At 46.8% G+C, this 15493-nt stretch overlaps 1 protein-coding gene across 5 annotated transcripts in view; it reads right to left on the reverse strand.

The window, feature by feature from the left end:
- Window positions 1-322: 322 nt before the first annotated feature.
- The window catches only part of kmt2e (lysine (K)-specific methyltransferase 2E), a 28049-nt gene continuing 12878 nt past the window's right edge, over window positions 323-15493 (reverse strand). Inside the window, exons 1-24 of one of the 5 annotated variants that reach the window (XM_051077775.1) lie at window positions 14846-15006; window positions 14402-14513; window positions 13584-13813; window positions 13184-13323; window positions 12439-12620; window positions 12302-12340; window positions 12001-12201; window positions 11702-11832; window positions 11359-11476; window positions 11114-11223; window positions 10732-10984; window positions 9616-9714; window positions 7526-7597; window positions 6751-6936; window positions 6191-6517; window positions 5754-6053; window positions 5310-5460; window positions 4945-5171; window positions 4794-4850; window positions 3992-4537; window positions 3439-3710; window positions 3252-3331; window positions 3069-3148; window positions 323-2634 (exon numbers count right to left, since the gene is read on the reverse strand). In XM_051077775.1, the coding sequence (XP_050933732.1) occupies window positions 1570-2634; window positions 3069-3148; window positions 3252-3331; window positions 3439-3710; window positions 3992-4537; window positions 4794-4850; window positions 4945-5171; window positions 5310-5460; window positions 5754-6053; window positions 6191-6517; window positions 6751-6936; window positions 7526-7597; window positions 9616-9714; window positions 10732-10984; window positions 11114-11223; window positions 11359-11476; window positions 11702-11832; window positions 12001-12201; window positions 12302-12340; window positions 12439-12620; window positions 13184-13323; window positions 13584-13756 (4809 nt within the window). In that variant the 5' untranslated portion in view covers window positions 13757-13813; window positions 14402-14513; window positions 14846-15006 and the 3' untranslated portion in view covers window positions 323-1569. Of the gene's footprint in view, window positions 2635-3068; window positions 3149-3251; window positions 3332-3438; window positions 3711-3991; window positions 4538-4793; window positions 4851-4944; window positions 5172-5309; window positions 5461-5753; window positions 6054-6190; window positions 6518-6750; window positions 6937-7525; window positions 7598-9615; window positions 9715-10731; window positions 10985-11113; window positions 11224-11358; window positions 11477-11701; window positions 11833-12000; window positions 12202-12301; window positions 12341-12438; window positions 12621-13183; window positions 13324-13583; window positions 13814-14401; window positions 14514-14845; window positions 15007-15493 lie in introns of those variants that run through there. The other 4 variants (XM_018680929.2, XM_018680931.2, XM_018680930.2 and 1 more) reach the window with 4 other exon arrangements.

A 15493-nucleotide genomic window follows, 5' to 3' on the forward strand; every position in this document is an offset into this window, starting at 1 on the left:
GTCCTAGAGCTACAACAGAAGTACTGGGAACCACTGTAGCAGTGTGTTGGTATTTTCCGGCTTTTCTTTTTGGCACAGATGATTGTTTTATGGATTTATGGATGGACATGTGCATCTGTCCAGCAGATTAACAGAGAGTGGTTTGGATTCCTACTCCATATTTGCTGTGACCAAACAGATTCAGCCCTGGACAAGTTTTTCCACCATCGTTGAATGTTTACCATCTTCCCTCCAAAAGGCAGAAACCAAAGTGGATATTTGTTAAAGAAGCTGGCAGCAGAGACGGCAGCACAAATTTCCCAGAGAGACATGTCACCACAAGTGGTATAAAACTGTCATTACAGTGATTTATTATAATGAACCATGAAAATAGCCAACCAGTGCAGTGTCTGTGAGTCTCTCCCCTCCACACAAACATACACTCACACACACAAATAATAAAAAAAGACAAAGTTGAAGAGTCCAGAGAGGGAAAAAAATAAAATAAAAATAATGCTACAGTCACAGAAACATTCAGCTTTGCCAAGAAGAGCGTTCGTATTTACAATAATTCAAAATGGGATGGGAGCGAATTGTACAAGCATAGAAAAGAAAAGAAGCAAATATTTACAACCTGTTCCTGGTGAAAGCTGGAGTAACCACCTATACATTAAATTACACTTTCTACAAATAACCATTGATATTCAAAAATAAACCGCTAACATCCTACCTGTGGGCGAGACCACTCTGCCTACCTCAGAAGACTACAAGCACTCGTTAACACAAAACATCTCACACACGCACGCATACACTTTCCTCCTCCAAGCAGCCATACACTATCACACACACACCAACACAAGCACACACACATACACACCCATACATACATGAACAAACACACACGAGTGCAGCCTCCCAGGGTGTTGAGGCAGGCTCCCAGAAATGGGTCTTTTCTGAATCTGCAGCGGTGAACAGATATTTGTTGTTAGACAGAGGAATAAAAAAAATAATTGTTTTTTTTTTCTCTATACAAAAAGCTTTCTCTTTGCTATAATGAGCCACTAGATTAAAACAAATAAATGGTGTAGAGAGCCAACAACAGACGAGAGAGAAGAGGAAGTTAAAGGAATAACTGACAAAGGAGGAAAAGGAGGAGGGAGGGGGAGGTGGTGGTTGGAGTAAGGGTGGGGTGGGGGTTGGGGGGGTATAGGCTGGAATGTCCATTGATAAACAAAGTGCGGGGCCTTACAACGGGGTCCAAACAAGACACAGAACAGAGCTTTCCTCTCCATCACAGGAAGCATATATAAAAACAAAAGGAGGCCAGAGAGAGAGGGCTATGAGCACCGGGGGGATCGTCCATCTTCATTTTTACAGTTCGTCTTGAAGATTATTTCACTGTCCTTTTTTCTAAAATTTTTCTGTCCTTATTTTTTTTTTTTTTAAAAAGTACCCTTTTATCCCACAATCAGCTGTTTTTCCACTGGCCATGAGTTCAGGTACATAGAAAACATATTTACATTGTATGGTACAGGCCCCTCTCAGGCTGAGTTCTCAGGGGCTGCTAGGGGTTGACAGCAGAGAGGGTGGTCAGGGCCACCCTGTGCTCAGGTACCCCGAGCTGTGGAAGGGGGTCGAGGACGCAGGAGCTCCACGAGTCCCAGAAGGCATCTGGGAGGCGGCGGCCTGGGCCTGGCCTTGTTGAGTCTGTTGGGGAGGAGGAGGGGGAGGTGGAGGCAGTCCGGTCTGCTGAAGGGGCGGGGGGTACGTAGATTGGGGCACTGAGGGATTGGCAGCGGTGCCTGGGTGCAGCAATGTCGGCTGAAACCCCCCTAAGTTCTGAAAGTGGTGGGGCTGCATTTGTGGGTTGGTCGATGGGGCCGGGGGAGGCGGGGGAGGAGGCGGAGGAGGGGTGAGTGACAGCAGGGCACCACTGGTAGGAGGAGGTTGCTGCTGCTGCTGCTGCTGCTGCTGCTGCTGCGAGGTCTGGCCCTGTGGGGGAGGAGGCGGAGGGGGAGCGGTGGTCAGCATAAGCTGATGCTGCTGGATGGGGGGAGGCTGCAGGTTGACGTGCAGCAGGGTGGGGCCGGGCATTGGGTGTGGAGGTGGAGGAGGCGGTGGTGGTGGAGCGGCCGAGCTCTGATAGTGCACACTGTGGGGAAGAGTCTGCATCATGGGCTGAGAACCGGGAGGGTACGGAGGTGTGACGGCAGGTTTAAACCCAGGGAAAGGTCCGGCAGGTGAGGCGCTCTGGCTGGGAAAATAAGCCGTGGAGGCTGGCGGTGCTGGTGGAGGAGGGGGAGGTGGTGGTGGAGCACCCTGCGAGTTATACTGGGGGAAACTAGTGGGGCCGGTCTGAGCCTGGGCCTGGGGCTGGTTTTGAGGCTGAGGAGAGAACAGCGCCCTCTGGCTGCGGTAGGGGGAGCCCTGAGCCTGAGGCTTGGGAGAGTGGAGGAGGGAGGATCCAGGGTAGTGGACCGGAGAGGAGGGCAACGGGGTGGGATGCAGCTTTGTCGGGGTCAGAGGCGCCAGCTTAGGTCCTGCAGGCTTGCTCTGTGACTGGCTTGTTGGGTTTGGGGTCCGAGACTGACCATCACCTTCTTCCTCCTTCGCCGACCGACTGGGAGGCTGAGCAAGAGGACCAGGAGAGCAGGGCTGAGAGGAGAGAGGCAGGGTCAGACACTGACATAACATAAGCAAATATAATCAGTAAGACAATTAGAGACTAATACCAGAAACAGAATCAATGAAACCAATAAAAAAATACATAAGAGGCAACTGGGGCTGAAACTATTAGTAGAAAAGAACCAAAGACAGCAAAAAACTGACTGGTTACATCATTTTAAATGTGAATATTTGATCATTTTTCTTATATGATAATTGACTGGGTAGCTTTGCATATTAGTTTGGAAAAAATGTGTAAGATTTTAAGTCACATTTTTTTTTAAGCATCTTATAGACCAAATGATTTATCAAGACCTTTATCTCCATATTAAATATTAAATATACCCATTAGTTGCGGCTCTAGAGGCTTTAAACGATGGCCATAAAGAATGCTAATCACAAGCCGGGGGCTAATGATGACTCACTGCGTGGGTCGGGGTCTTTTGAAGACTTGGCGATGGACAGTCTCTCAGTGCAGGTGTATCACCACCCTCTGCCTCACCGTCTACAAGAACAGTACAGGATATTATGACCAAGAGGTAAGAGCATGATCAACATGTGAAAATATCCCTTGTTGCAGATGACTGAGTCGGTGTTACTGTTCTCACCTGTGTCTTTATCTTTACTGAGCAGCAGAGCTCTGTGGTAGCTCCGCTCTCGAGCCTGCTCTACAGAAGTCGACGACGTCCTGAGGAAGAAACATCAAGACCATTACAACCTTATTTCCAGTAGGGACACATTGAGTAATCTTTGTACTGGATATACTCTCATATATGTATTGCTGAGGGGACATACCACTGTCCCTCTCCTCCTTCCTTCTCTCCTTTCTCTCCAGAAGTCTCTGCCTCCTCATTAGTTTGGGGCTCCTTTGCGGCAGTGGTGGGGGCGGGGGTGGTGCAGGGAGCTGTGGGAGCTGGGAGTAGAGGTGGCTCACTGGTGGCCTCCAAAGCAACGGGAAAGGCGTCCACGGTCAGAGGTGGCACGGTGGAAACGGGAGAGCTGCACTCGGTCTTGGAGCCGCTGCGACGGGCTTCTCGTTGACGCTTTCTGTATTCGAGCAGAGAAACCTGGGAAAATGCAGAATCTCAGTGTTATTTGTGAATAGAAGGCAAGTCTTGGATCAAACCATTAGAGGGCAGCAACTGGACAATAACTGACACAAAGGGTAGTATACTGCACATGTGTACAGTACATCATCTTCTAATCCACATTGCCAAGAGAGTATGCAATACAGAATAAAAGCCTAGACAATGATGTTTCTGTATTATAATGAGTGCAGGCATATTTACTGCACATAACTTTTGTTTATGCTGCACTGGGGTTATTATAAATGCTTCTGCAAATGTACCTTTTTCTTCTGTGGAGGGTTCTGCGCTGACCCTCCTCCGTCGCCGGCACCATCCCCGTTCAACGAGCGCGAGAAGCCGAGTGAACTTCCCTCCTCAGAGCAGGGGTAAAAGAGCTGCCCCTGGCCTTCACTGAAGGGAGCCTGAGAGCCAACCAATGACCCCGTCCCTGCTGTGGGCCCTGCTGCAGTCCCAGCTGCAGCCTCAGGCCTGAAGGGAGCTGTCAGAGGCTCCAGGGTATGTGAGGGGGTGAGGTCCCTTAAGTTTGAGTTGACTGGGGAGAAGTTCAGGCCAGCTGGTCCAGTCGGGCCTCTCTCAGGGCTTTTAATCCAGCCGGGAAAAGAGGAAGCACATGTTTCTGTGGATGAAGAAGCCTCACTACTGCCTTCTACAACCCCGCCGTCTGCCCTGTCCTCTACGCATTCCACAGACTCCACGGCTGGAGGCTGCGGGCTCTCTGGAACTGACACCTTTGTTTCTGTCTGGAGTCCGTCTGAGCTGGGAGCCCTGATGCATGGGGAGGAGACCAACGAAGGGGGGCGATCCGCCTAGGAAAGAAGGCAGGGATCGACATCAGGTGACTGTTGACATATTGAAAATGCATGTAAAAATCCTACTACGTCCCCACAATAAGACCAGAGGTAATATCACTCTGCCCTCTTAATAACTGTCAAGTCGTATGACAAATGAACCAACTTTATCCTGATTGTGAAATTTTAAATTTCTAAAAATAAATACAGCAGCTGGACCATCACTGAACACTAATCCTTGTGAACAATATTTCCTGCTGTGTGCTCCGCTCACCTCTTGCACACTGGGTTTCCGGCTGACCTCTGGTGAGTTCTCCACTGAAGATTCACTCTGCGAAACCAAAAGCACACTTAATCATTCCAGTTCTTTTTCGCATGTAATACACATGCAACCGTCACAATGTTTTCCATATAGACAGCTTTACCTCCTGAGGGGCACTAAGTGTTTGCGTTGGGGTGCTGGGCAGGGGCTCTGTACTTGGCTCCTCGGTTCGGGGACGTGGTGGGGTAGCCAGCAAGATGGGTGTTGCGGGTGTCTCTGACTGGTCTGCCCTAGTGGGCGTGGCACAAGGGGAGCCGTAGGGCGTTGAGCTCTCGGACATACAGGCATCTAAGGGACTCAACCGCCGCTTTTTCAAAGGTGTGGGCAACTCTGAAAGAAACAGAGCAGTGAGTTTTTATTCAAATGCTTTTCACAGTTTGACTTTTTCATTTTGAAAAGTAGATGATGTGACAGGTTTCATTTGGCACCACACTGAGCGCTGGCCACGCAGCTCTCATAAAGACCTACCTGGTAGCGAGCACGTGCCATTGTAAGGTAGAGGGCTGTCAGAGTCTCCATTAATGGAGGGGCTGAGAGGACCCTCGCTGGGCATGAAGAGGCTCGGTCGTCTAGCTGGGCTGGTGGAGCCCTCCTCCTCTAGAGCCTGCTTCAACCATCGCTGTGAGAAAAACAAGAGATTTAGCAATTTCAGCAAACAGTGGTTAAATATTAGCAGTCCCTTCTCCATTCTTGATACCAGTCACACTTTCTTGATAATTGCCAACTTTAGAGGCGATCAAATGAGTTTAACACACTGGAAAACTTTTTTTAAATTGGCTGGCGCAGTCATGGAGACAAAGCTAAACAAGAATATACAGCACTCAATAGAATTATGGAAAGATCCTCATGACTTTCAAAAACTGGCCAGACATCAAAGCCAAACAGGAATATTTCTAAAGCAGCACTTTGTACCTTCTTGCAGGAGCCTGTGGTTGGCGGCGTTTCTGGCAGTTCTCTGGATCGCCGTCTCCCTGTGGGGACTCCAGGAGTGGTGGGGCTGCGGTTTGCCAGGAATGGGGACGAGAAGCGGACGTAGTGTTTGGGCGTGCTGTAGACCTGGGGCGAGCAAGCCATGCCTGGTAGGGCGTTGAGCTGCGTGGCGAGTACTTCGGGGTCACTGCTTATTCTCAGCGGTCTCTCTGGGGCCGGCTCTGGGGTTCGCACTGCACCGCGGTCCTGCTGCTTCTCTCCCACCCATTCACTGACAAAGTGCTGTTGAAAGGAGTTTGAGAAGATTTAGCAAATTATACTATATGAAATAAGACTATGGGTGTCCAACAAACACACAGTTACTCAGTAATAGTGACATTGCTGTTGTCCATGCAGTAATAAAAAAAATGTTACTGTACCTTTTTAGTTTTGAAGTTCTTGCTCCCGGTGCGGTTTCTGTCAGGCGCAGGTGAGCTGCTCTGCGGAGGGCTGGTGTCCGGTGCTTGGGAAGCGATGGCCTCCGGCTCTGGCGCAGTGGGGGTTTCTCCCTCGGGGGTTTCATTGGTCAGCGGCTCCACGGACTCAGCTGGAGAGCCCGGGGGCAAGTCAGAGCAGGCGCTGATGGTGCGAGCTCGCCGGCGCTGCTGGCCGATGTGCGTGCGGTTTCTTGAGAAGCTTTTCCTGTTTCTCGAGCCTTTGACCTTTGCCGGCTTTAATCCTGGCTCCTCTTTCACCTCCAGAAGTGGCTATCAGAGAGACAGTCCAGTATTTATATTCTTTAAAACATTGCAATGTTAAAACAAGCTCCAAAAGTCTGATTAAATAAACTATTTATGCAGGAAATACGCTGCTTGGCCAAGGTTAGTACAGCACAAAAAAAAGGAGGCCTTGCTTCTGTGTACTATTGCTCAAATATTTGTGACACCCAACATTCAAAAGTAAACCAAATAAGAGGGTTTTTCTGTCTCTGTGCTCTCACCTGCATGACAGCTGGGGAATCTGCCGTCTCTGGCGTGGCTGGAGGCTCTTCCTTGATGTCACTGCGACCCCCAATCTCTGACTTGACACTACCGATTCGCTCCAGGGCCTGCTCCCTGCGTTTCTCTCTCTTCTCCATGCGGGCAAAGGCTTGCAGGATGGCCTCCATCTTCCTCTCTTCTCGTGTCTGGAGAGAGTAAGTTGTAGAGGGTTGGGAGAAAGGGGTGGAGGAGAGGAAGAGGGAGCACAAGCATTAGTCCATGAAGCACTACTCACCCCCAGAGCCCCAGAGATAGCGATACAACGGGTTAATGTGTGCTGCACAGAGAAAGCCTTTCTAGCTGGGTGCAGAGACAAGTGAGAAAGTGACCCCTCATTCTCACAACAGGAGAAACAAAAAGGAGAGAAGGTCAGACAGAAGCGACAGGAAAGTGTTGTGAGGTTGTGTCAAAAAGTGACTGTGACACTAAGATTTTGACTTTTAGCACATCTAATGTGTTCCTGTTCCCAGCTTGGTATACATGGAAACCACTGCTGCCTCCACCAAAAACAAAGAGCTCCACCTTCAGTCAGACCACCCCATTGAAAATTAATTCATACCACGAAACACACTGAGACAACACACGAATTTCTGCATAGCTCAGGCTGAAGACTGGTGTCTGTAAAGATGAGACAGTTAGTACGCTTGAGTAAGTCAGGCACCTCTAAGAAATTTTGGGGGTGGGGAGGCTGGTAAATGGGTGGAGTGGGGTTGGCTATGTACGGGTCAAGTTTACCTCCTTGTGTTTCAGTCCCTTCCAGCTGGAAGCCGCCCCGACAGGGAGATGGGACTGCTCCGCTGGGTTGGCCTGAATGTTCAATAAAGAGACAGCCCAGTTTAGAAGAGACATGTCCCCCCTAAACAAGGCTTCACAAACAGTGGACAGACCTGGACTAGTGACTCTAACCTTCTGGTGGTATGTCAGGTACTGCAGGTGTTGGGCAGAGTGGACTTTGTAATATCCTATGATACCAGACACTGACAACTCTAGAGCTAAATTAAGCTGGACTAATGACACCACAAGGTAAACTATCATATACTGGCAGTACTTTACTCCTGATGACATCTAAGTCGGGGGTTATTTTCTCAACTAGATGATGTATTTACACATTTGTAGCTCATACCTGCCACACCACTTCAAGGGTTTCCAACCTCATAATAACCTCTCAGTGTTTATATCATAAAACACGCTTGTTGAAACTCCTTTAAATTGGGGCAGTCTGTGACAAAAGTTGATAGTCCTGGGAGGAACACTGTAAAGACTGTGGTCCTAGATCGTACTGTGAAACACTGATGAGCACACAAACCTAAACAAAAGAGGTTTGTGGGACTCCATAAGAACTATGGCCGAAGTTTGTTGATTGTTTTTCTATTTATAATGTAGCGCTATCATTCACCACACAATTAGACACAGCTCAGGTTGGCCACAGATTGTGACCAAGATTTTATTGGCACAATGCAACATGCAAGAAACTTAAACGATTGTCTAAAGGGATATATTCTCAAAAAGTTTCCAGCTTACACCTTCCATCTATAGAATATCCTCCCTAAGTTTGTAAATCATAATAAAAGCCTCTTAAGTCACCTACAAACAACTCCAGCCCTAACTTTAATGTCCCTATAGGAAAATTTGTCTCATAGCCAGGTAAAACACAGGACACAAACTCAAAGCATTACTAAGCAAAAAGATGCCACTAGTAAACCCAAATCTAGCCTACACAGCCAAAGATCCAGTTAAGGGGGCATCACACAAACAGCCAGGATATGCCTATTTCAACCAACAGGCGGTTCTGTTTAAGTAGGCAAGATATCATGCCAACACACACTGATGTTATCTCCTCCGCACCTTGTCGCGGCATGGATTTACAACACCCACATGCATCTACTAAGCTTGTGACTGTCAGTGTGTGAATGCATGACTTCTTTGCTCCAGCAGCAGAGCTCTCTCCTGGGCCACATTCCATAGAAGGCAGCCTATTGGATCTCCCAAAGTCAATATAGCCCTGGCAACAAGGTTCTACCCTCTGCAGCCCCTCCTCTCTCTCTCTACTTGCCTCCCCCTCCCTCCCCTCAACAATCTATCCCTCTCTGGCCGATTAGCTGAACTGTACGTTGGCCAAAGATGAGTCAGCACTTTACACCTTGGGTCCACCGTGTGAAATGGAGCTGACTGCAGGGTAATTTCCAGAGTGTGTGTGTAGGTGTGTGTCAGTATAGTGTACCATGTTCGCCTGTGTGTGTTTGATCCCATCGGTCAGGGACATAAGGCCGTTTGGCAAGGAGAAAGAGTGGTTGAACCAGTAATGGGCCATTTCAAACTCGTGGCCACAATGAAGGTGAGAGGAAAGCTATACTCAAAATCTAATGCGCTCTGGGGGATAGTTTCAAGATGTGAAAACACGATATTCTGGTTTTGTTCTTGCTGATAGGAGATGGTGTTGTAAATGAGCATTCATTTTCTACTATGGTCATGAAAAAGGACAAAAATGAGGAAAATAAATGTCACTGCTTAATGACACACAAGCTCAAAGCCTCAGTACTGTGAGAGAAAAGAGGAGGGAAGGCAGAGCTAAAGGAGGGGAAAAAAATCAAACAGCAACAGGGGCATTGTTGTCGGGAGTGCCAGCAGTAGATGAGTTTTGAAGAGGAGGTAAGGTTTAAGGAAAAGAGGCAGAAGACAGCTGCTCCTATCCAAGCCACAGCCCCTTTAGCAGACAAATAGTTAAGTCTATGCCCAGAGCAACAGGGGACATTTTTATTTTTGCTCTTTCTGCTGGGTGGCTGCATGGCAAAAAAAGCTGTAGCCCCCTAGCTTGGCACACTTACCATCTTCCTCCTCCTCTCTGCAATCTGCTCCTCTGACTCCATCTCTACTTCATTGCTAACGGAGGTTTTGTCTTCTAGATCCTCATATAACTCAGGATCCTGTAAGAGGAGGGGAGAGCGGGGTATGGCGCTTTATCATGGCTGATAATTCAGTCTGGCTACAGACTAGAGGGAGACAGGTAAGAGTGGAGGAGAGGGCAGGTGAGGGGAGAGAGGGACGGGCGGGGGGGGGTAATCTGAAAAGATTCAGGAGGGTGGAGTAACTAACTTTTTTTCTTTAGTGGCCAGCCTGTGCACAAAACAAACCTGATCCATACTTGTCTTTGGTCACACACAGTGGCTCATTACGAAATAATGGTTTAAAACAGGACCATCTTAGAGAATGAACATTGTAGCAGTCCTGCCTGTAGTGTGAACATATTGTTGTTACAGTGATGCCTTTTATATATTCAAGATCCTTCGCTGGGACTTCTCATCTCCCCTCTCCCTCTCATCTCTGCAAAAGACTTTACATTTATTGATGTCTAAACCAGTCTCCATGTGACACAATGGACTGGTTTCTGAATGGTCAACACCAAATTTGCCGAACTGCCAGATTTCTCTAAATTCAAACTGCTGAATGAACCATGCTTAAAATAATCTGGCTCGGCCATGGTACGTTAAAATTGCTATTCTGGAACCGATGATTCTGTTGCGGTTAACACATCCAAGAGAGATGCCACTCTCTGATTGTATAAGTCTGCACGAAAGAGTAATAGACTACAACACCCTCTGCCAGACAAATGGCACAAAAGTGTCTTGTGCAGGAAAACCTGAATTATGTCTTCAGAATTATTTACTGGGAGGGACAAAAGTGAATGCATAAAGGGATGGTGGGGGGAAAAAAAGAGGGAACTAAAGAGGATGTGTAGTATCAAAGAGTGACTAACAATGGCAAACACATGCATAGACCATTTCACAGAGATAAAAAAAAAAAACCTGCATGCATGGACAACAAAAGTGAATGTATTTTTACAAAAAAACGAAGTCTAACCATGTGACATATGAGCAGTAAAGTGTTAAAGAAAGGTGAAACTGGGTGCATTGAATGTGATGATCATAAAAGCGCGATCTTGCCTGGTTGTTTGAGATAGAGAGGCGGAGAGGAGAGAGTTTTCTCTGTTTGCCGTCGCCTACACTCTTGCCCTTCCCCTCGCCGTCCAACCCCATGTTCTGGTTCTGGCCCTGGTCGTCCCGGACCGTCTCCTTGTCCTTACGACTCCCTCGACGCCGGCCTCCAGAGCCCAGGTTCTCCGTGGGCTCTAGGTTGTGCTTGAGCACCGGGCACTCCTGGTTCCCCTTCACACAGGCACAGTCAACCTTGTATTTACTACACATATTAAGAGAAGACGAGAGAGAAAAACAAAAGGAAGAGAGAGGAACAATATGAAGTTAGAAAGAAAAATGATTCTGCGTTGCTCCTGTGATTCTGCTTACAAGTTTATTCCTTATAACTCACCAGCTGCCATAGTCAAAATCAAACCCAATGGTGATCTCTGTGCCCTTGGTGATAGGTCTTAATGAGTAGATGTATAAATGCAGCATGCCATCTTCAATGACGTGCCGCACCTGTGGGTGTTTTCGTAAAACATTAGTAAAAACTAAAGGATGGTTACACAGCATAAATATGCATCAGGGCTATGTTTAAGTTAATACAGAACAGTAAAATTCAAGTATGATTCAATTTTCAGGATGTGTCCTCACTTCAGAATTGGGGGTGCAGGAACGACGGATGAAGCGTGCCTCATTGCCGAAGCTGCGAGCGTCCACGCACATCTCCAGTCCGTCAAATTTAGAGTAAAATAACACAAATGGGTATGGCCTAAAAAGGGAAACAGGTGAAGTCAATACATGAGTAATAATTCAAACAAAAACACCACAGTGTAATGAACTGCAGCGCATAGCTGCCAGTAACCGTTTTTCCCCAGAGGCCTTGTTATTGGTTAATTTGTTTGACCTGCATACAAAAATGCAGCAGGCTTCAATTTAAATTCATAAGAAACAAATCCAGGGAGAAATCCTTTTGAGTAGAGAGTAGCATTCTGACCTCTTAAAGAAGTATCCATTGGCCTCAAACTGCTGTCGAAGCATGAACTTTCCCCTGTACTCAATGATGAGGGAGTCTGGGGCCAAGTCTCGCACCGCCTTGAGGATCTTTTTGTTCTTCTGAACTTGACTCTGGAGGGGAGAGACAGCCAGGCACAAGCACACACATTAAATTCCACTAAAATTCAAAGAGAAAGTTAGGTTTATAGACTGGCGAAGAGTGGAGGTTGAAGGGTGGGTGTCTTTGGACATTATGACATAGTTCAGACTTTTAACTACAGACTATATACAAGGTTATACCTCCACAGGTGGTTTGAAAGAGGCTGGATGCGTGTTGTATGCCAGGCTCTTGCCGTCGCCTTGCTCTTTGACACGCAACAGGACCTGGACGTCCTCACTGTACTGATTGCTGCTGGCCTCCTCGTAACGCTCCATCCACGTCTTGATCTTGTTCTCCCACAGAGACGGGTGCTCTGTTGGCTCCTGCTCTGGAGCTGCACCCTGAAAGTAACAGTACAGCTGTTGGTACACATGGTTCATGTTTTGACAGTAGACTACAACAGGACTCTGTAGACAGTGGTTTTGTGTTGTTTGAGTTTACCTTTACTCTGGAGGACTTTCTGGATCCCTCCCGGAAGGCCTGTCACAGAAAAACGAAAATAAAACTTTAATGTTAAATTAAGTTCAAGCAAAAATGAGCCTTTAATGGTTTCATTATTATTATGAGTCAAAGCAGACCTTCTTAGCTCGGGCAGAGGATGCTGGAGGCTCCTTTTCTCCACTCTTTTTACGTTTTTTATCAGCCTGTTTATTGCCAAGGCGCCCAGTAGTCAGGGTGATGGTGGTAGGCGTGTGTTGGAAGGTGGAGTACAACTCTAGCGGCACCTCATCTCCACTCTCTGTAGCACTGGTGTCCCCATCTGAATAAGCAAACAAGTACATGTTAGTGATTGGGAGAGAGTACTGAACAAAGAAAATGACATGCAAGGCTATAAAAAGCTACAGCTGCTGCAGGCGAAAAAAACAGAGCCAGCGAAATTACAATAATGGAAGATAAGACATGTTACAACACAGACTGGAAAGAAACATTTTACAACTTGTCCAGCAGGTGTCAGTGTATCCCTGGCTCAGGCTGAATAAACTCTGGCTCAGCCTGCAGGGGAGGAAGCTGCACCCTGACACAGCCTACAACCTGCTCTGTTCACTAACAAGCTGGCCTTTTACTGCAGCAAGGAAACCAGTAAAAGCAGAACTGAAAGATCTATGTAAAGCCTCTCTCAGAAAATTTCTAACACCTCATAATTTGCACTGGGGAATGGAACTCTCAAAGACTGGTCATATTTGGCAACATACAGGCTATCTGCAAGTGTATCCATCTTAATTTGCACCAATGTAACTTTATTTGAATATGTTTAAAGGTAAAGTAAATGAGGATCTGAAGCACTCTTAATAAGACTGGGGCCTGCACATTCGTCTTGCTTACCAGACAAACATTCTCGTTTCCTGGTCTGCAGCAGAATGGCCCTCTCTCTATCCAGGTGTCGTGGTTGGCAGCGTTCACATAGGTAGGTCTCAGGAATGTTCTGCCTGTCGATGCCCATGCAGTCTATATGCTGCCAGGCGCTGAGAAAAATCACAGCAAAGGGTTTTTAATAAATGTCATTGTCAAAAAAAGTCATTGTTCAAAGTTACTTCAATGTTAACAAGTTTGGGTCTCAGGAGGAGCTGAGGTCTGAGTCATCAACTAATTAAGATCGTAGAAAAGATCTGGTAAACAATGAACAACAGAACAACCCACAGGAACTCAGATGGATGAAAAAAGGCCAGAGTCAACACTAGTCTAGTCCAGGCGTGTGACTACTTGTGTCAGCCGGGCTCTTTACCTGCACTTGTCACAGCAGATCATGTAGCCGTCATCGTGGGTGAAGCCACAGATGCAGCGGGTGATGTCAGCCCCGTAGCTGCCATCCTCTGAGGTGCTGAGCGTGGTGCCCCTGGATGCTTCGTCCTGGCCCCCTGGAACAAACAGCCCTCCCTCTCCTTGTCGGATCAACATGGAGGGGGGAGGGGAGGCCGGCGGCGTAGGTGGGGGCCGCGCCCCATAGTTATGGTCCTGATGGAAGGATGGAGGATATGGGGGAATGTAAATGATGATTGTGAGGATAATATTTCTACTGCATAAAACTTAAAACCATAAGGGGTCATCAAAGTAATATACCATGGTGATAACGATTAAAATTCCTACAGGACTGCAACTAACAATTATTTTCACTATTGGGTAAGAGAAAAAAAAATTAAAATACCAATCCTGGATCTTTTTTTTTTTCCCTAAAGCCAAAGTTAATGTTGGTAAATGTTTTGTCTGAACAACTAAAACCAAAAATATTTAAATTCATTGGTGTAAGAGAGCAAAAAAATTCTGACACGGGAAGCTGGAATCATAAAGCATTTGGCATGTTTGCTTAAACAATGACCTAAATGATTAATCAATTACAAAAATAGTTGCTGATTAATGCAGCTCTAATTTCCTATATCTGAAAAAGATTGAGGAAGCTAGTCCATTACAGGTCAATGTTCTATTTCAGCCTAAATGGGAGCTAGTCAGGACACACTCAATGATTAACAGAAAAGGGAGGGTTTAAGGTATGTAGGTTATTTGTAAGAGAGTGAGAAGAAACTGTGTGTGCGTGTGTGTACTCACAGCGTAAGGCAGGCCAATGTAACTGTGGGAATGGTGTGAACTGCTGCTGTAGATCTGGTGTGGGTAGCTGGACTTTTCCACTACCACAGGGCTGGCCTCCACCGATTCTGGTCTGCTGGGCAGCAACACAAACAAAGAACACACATTACTGTATACTGAAGAACTTAGATAACGAGGTTACAAAGTAAAACCTTGTGTATTGTTCCCCGCCAACACTGTGAGGAAGTGTGTGCGTGGCAAGAAGGTTTAGCAGGGAAGCACAGTAGCTACTGCTGCTAAGAGGGAGGTATAGTGTCCAGAGGAGTATGGACACATGCTATGACAATGACAGTCAAACTACTCCTGAGCTGACATCCACAAGACAGGCAATCTTCAGAAACATGTGCCACCTCACATTCACACAAAACAACAGACATACAATCATTTGTTCAAACGTATTTATACCAAACCAGTAAATCCACTTTCCCCAGGATCGCAGCGCCGCTAGGGAGAGAGCCTGTTTGGCCGTTTGAGACCAACCCACCCTTATTATGACATGATTAATCTAGTCTTCAGTTGCTGAGGGGGAGGCTCTAAAGGAAGAGGGAAGTGGAACTGGCAAAACGGATGGCATGAGACAAGATAATCAGGTATGAACAGGGACGAAAAAAGAGAAGAGGTTAAAAAGTGAGAAGAGAGCAAACGCTACACAATGAGCAAAAGAAGATAAAGTGTGGCAGCTGTTCATGTGATAGTTAGATATCCACATGTGTTAATGGTTCAATCATGCAAATAATGCACTTGATCCTCCTCATTTCACAGAGTCCTGTCTAGAAAACTGCCCTAAGGTCAGCCAAAGACACACAAAAACCATGAAACAGTGCACGTGACAGCCAATGAGCTTGTTTCCTTCTCTGCTCTTTGTATCGCTACAGACATAAAACTAAAAAAAGTTCACCTTACACCAACTAACTCCATGAGGGCTACTGCCAGCAAGTTTCCAGTGAACCAAGGCAAAATACATGGAGAAAAGCTCACTAAGCAAACTGGACAGCCTCTCAGGTATATACTCAGTCAGATGGGTACAAAAGACTAAAAGACTGTAGGGACTCT

Source organism: Lates calcarifer, linkage group LG18 (assembly GCF_001640805.2).
Source record: "Lates calcarifer isolate ASB-BC8 linkage group LG18, TLL_Latcal_v3, whole genome shotgun sequence".
NCBI lineage: Eukaryota > Metazoa > Chordata > Actinopteri > Centropomidae > Lates > Lates calcarifer.